The 4,019-nt window shown below is 44.5% G+C and overlaps 1 protein-coding gene across 1 annotated transcript; it reads left to right on the top strand.

Annotated features, from left to right (window-relative positions):
- Positions 1-394: 394 nt before the first annotated feature.
- On the top strand, positions 395-3,127 carry LOC136545532 (uncharacterized). The gene is made up of 8 exons (XM_066537536.1): positions 395-788; positions 867-1,130; positions 1,221-1,331; positions 1,438-1,522; positions 1,606-1,698; positions 1,780-1,918; positions 2,810-2,923; positions 3,011-3,127. The coding sequence occupies exons 1-5, from the start codon at positions 607-609 to the stop codon at positions 1,615-1,617; spliced, it is 654 nt and encodes a 217-aa protein (XP_066393633.1). The 5' UTR covers positions 395-606; the 3' UTR covers positions 1,618-1,698; positions 1,780-1,918; positions 2,810-2,923; positions 3,011-3,127.
- Positions 3,128-4,019: the final 892 nt, after the last annotated feature.

The following is a 4,019-nucleotide window of genomic DNA, read 5'->3' as shown; positions in this document are numbered from 1 at the left end:
CGGGGAGGTATACTCACCGGCCAATGACCATGACCACCACACGCTAGAGACTTCTCCACCTCATACCGAGCAAGGGCATGATGACATGCCACATCCTTCTCCACCTCATACCGAGCATGGGCATGATGATATGCCACATCCTTCTCTAGCTCGTACCAAGCAAAGGCATGATGAGATGCAACATCCTTCTCAACAAGCGCAGCCGATACATGAACAACAAGTGTCTCATGAACAGCAATTGCCTCGTGAACAGCCGATATGTGAAGAACAAGTGGCCCCTGGAGCAGGTGATGCACAAGTTGACAAGGACGTTCCTGAATGGGAAGCTCGAAACAAAATCCCAATCAAGATAAGGCCATCGTATGTGGGCATTGATGACATCTTGTCGGTGCATAAGTGGATGGCCCATGACCAGTTCAAGCCTAAGAACCAAGTAAAATAATTCAGAGCACCAGCTTCTGAGGAGGGCACCACTAACAAACTGCACAAAGGGTTTAACAAGTATCCAGCTGTTGATAACCTCAAATGGTCAAATGATTGCCCGGATAAATATGAAAAGGCAAGAACTTCCTACCAAACCGAGTCATACAATGCTTGCCACGTGGAATGCGAAAGTTCCACGATTGGTACTTGCGTGCTCAGATAACAGAACTAGAAATCTTACAAGCATGGATCCCGACCGGCACATTTGGATCCCTAGGTGGGCAAATTGCCATTGAGTTTAGGGATATCCAGGCATGCTTCCACCTCAGACGAATGGAAATGAATCTAATTCGCATATGGTGCCTGTAAGTCCTTGCCCTCTCGATATGATATGAATGTAATCTTTTGATTTTGTTGTAACTAACCCGCGCCGTGATTTATAGAATGCAAGCGGACTTTGTGAAAAAGAGGCCAGCTCTGAAACATGGGTATATAGACCCTTCACCTATAGCATCAACAAATTTTAATTACCCTAAAGAGTGGAAACTAGATTGCAAAGAACTAGGAGCTGGAAAGACACTTAAGGAGAAAGAGGACATCAGGAACAAGAAAATATTGGAAGAGTCCCTCAAGGTTGCGGCATACATTGCTCTATGTTTTAAAAATCTCCAACAACACGATAATATATGGATACCATACCACTTCAAGTAAGTTTGACTGTATACTTAGCTTTGTTCAATATACTTTGTTCGATGCAAAAGAGCTTATGTGTTCCTTCTATGACTAAATTCATGCAGCGATCACTGGATTTGCATAGGCGTCTGGCTCTCACATAGCATGGCATGGGTCTTTGATTCAGCAGATTTCCCAGTCGAGACATACAAAGACTTCATAGCGATTGTCAAGACGTATACATATCGACAATCCTCATTTTAGCTACTATGTTTATATACATACTTGTAAGGTTCAATGTGGGATACTAACAAGTTGCATTTGCTAAAACCATTGGAACAGGGCATTCAGGCACTATGTCCAGGAACATAAGGGGAGGCATCATCCAAATAGGAAGGAAAAGTTGTATGTTAAAACTCTATGTGCGGTAAGTGTCATTTACTTTGGTACTCCATATATTACGTGTCTGTCAATAGCATTACTTAACATCTCCATATGCAAAACACACAGTGCCCCAAGTAGAAGCCTGGGAGTCTACATTGTGGATACTACACATGTATTATGATGAGTACCATCGGTGGCTACAACAGAAACCCCAATCTGGTAAGTTTGAACCTCTTCGCTCGTAGTATGAAAAGTTCGCATATGTTGTGATATAGTAAACCTAAACTTGTTCTCTTGTAGTTGGATAAAGATAAAGACACGAGAAGGAACCCATACAAGGATGACAAGCTCTTAGAGATGGTCGGCGACCTTTGTAACTTCATAATGGACCAGATTGTGTACCATAAAGGCACTTACCATCATCTTCTTTCTGACTTAGGTAGTAATCCTCTATACCAACACCTTCGGGAGACTGATAGGCTAGCCATAGGCCATTGATGACAATGTGGACTTGTGGTATGGTTTGGATCAGACTTTCGAACGGTTTGGACTTTGTTTTGCATGTGAACTTGTGGATTTCTTAATTGGAGGCGGCGCTAGCCTGGTGCCGCGGGCTGACTGTCCGGCCGGTCGGGGGGCTAGCTAGCTCTTGAGCGAGAAGAACGAAGAGGGCGGGAACCAAGTGAAGTGAAGCGAGGCAAGTGCTGTACTAGTAGTTGTGGTGGTCGAGAACACTATTTATAGCGCCCCGCCCCCGCGTGCGGCGCTCTCGCTCTTCTCTCTCACAGGACCACGGCTCGCGCGCGCGTGGGCACTGACTCCGAAGTAGATAGATCTCGTCTCAGTTGCTTTGATGATGTTCTAAATAATGGTCATATGTTTGTGGATGTATATATGTATATTTGTAGCAGTCAGATTCGAATTTGAATTATATATATATATATGTGGTCAGATTTGAATTTGATTTTTTTTTGCTGGAAAATCCACTGTAGGGGCGGTTCTTGATTGAACCGCCCTTATAAATACACATAGCAGGGGCGGCTGGTGATACAACCGCCCTTACAGAAGTCCACTACAGGGGTGATTGATATTACCAGCCGCGCCTACAGAGGGCACTGTAGGGGCGGCTGAAAACACCAGCCGCCCCTACAGAGGGCGCTGCAGGGGCGGTCAGGAAACCGCCCCTATAGAGGCACCCTCTGTAGGAACACCCTGGGAAGGGCGGCTGGCGCAGCCGCCCCTACAGTTAACTTCTGTAGTAGTGTTACTTAGCTGGGTTTACTTGCTACAGCTACTAGTGTTCTAACTTATCCAAGTTCAATCTATGCAGAGCCTGTCCCGTTGGAAGTAGTTCCTCCTGATAGTCCGGTATCGCTCAAGGTCGTCCCACCTTCACCTGAGGTGTATCGGGGTCCTTCTTTTGCTTCCAGTTCTCATGCTGCAGGTTACGTCCTATACTTCTGGTTTATAATTCCATTCTCAGTTTACAGGTCAATATCCATGTATTTACCATTCGTCTTTCTGTTCACAGGTACTTCTTCGTCTGGGCCTTCTGCTCGTGTCGCTCGTCAAGGCAGAGGTTCTTCGCGTCGCCATGGGTTTCATGGTTGAAAGCTCTACTTCCTTGCAGACATGGCTGGTCTTCGGGAGCAGCGATGGCATCATGTGTTGTCCGTTCTATTTCAACCTTTATGTTGGTCGTGTTCATGACTGTATGGCTTTAGTTGGTTGAGTACTGAGGTTAACTTTTTGGTCTGTGTGCTGCCCATCCATCGAGGTTGAGTGTTGGTACCTTTAAACTTGTCACTATCTGGTTTGGTCATCCAAAACTATCGGGTGTGCTTGGTATGGTATTTGCTTTCTCCGATGTGAATAATGCTTGTAACCCTTTTTATCTATCCTTGCTGTGATTGAGAGATAAGGCTAAGATACAAAGGAGATTCTGCCGAGATTCTTGAGTAGGATAAGGGATAAAGATTGCTCTTAGGTTCTGAAGGAGATTAGAAATTTCTTGTGGTCCAAAGGAAAGGCTACGAGACATTCCGAAGATTGGGAAGATAAGGAGCTCAAAAGGATAGAGAGATAGATAAGGAGATTAAGATCGCTCTCTTCGATACTCGTTAGCATAACATGCCTATTACATAGGGCGAACTAATTACGAGTTACGTTTCCTCACATAGGTGATTTCCTACCATTCCACCCCATTCCCTTGATCTAGTTACTATCAGGTTATTCTACCTCTAAATTCTGAAAATAATTTTTATTTCAACCATTAGCAACTCATTCCAAGATTAGGATGAGAATATAAGATGCTAGATCTGCTAAAGAGTTAAGGGTTAATATAACTCATAGGGTTTGTCCTAAAGCATAGAAATTTCAATTTTTAAAAGGCCTGCATAGCAAATTGCTCGGGTTATATAGGACTTGACAAAAGAATTGTTTGTGTAAGTCAACCACCGCTCAGCTACCCGCTTCCTATGGGGGAGTGTTCCTGCATCTGCCGAACTAACAGAAGTGTCATCCTCTTGACCAACCGGCAC

The sequence above is a fragment of the Miscanthus floridulus genome, chromosome 3, assembly GCF_019320115.1.
Source record: "Miscanthus floridulus cultivar M001 chromosome 3, ASM1932011v1, whole genome shotgun sequence".
Classification (NCBI taxonomy): domain Eukaryota; kingdom Viridiplantae; phylum Streptophyta; class Magnoliopsida; order Poales; family Poaceae; genus Miscanthus; species Miscanthus floridulus.
Note: the sequence above shows the minus strand (reverse complement) of the source record. Positions and strands in the feature narration are given on the sequence as shown.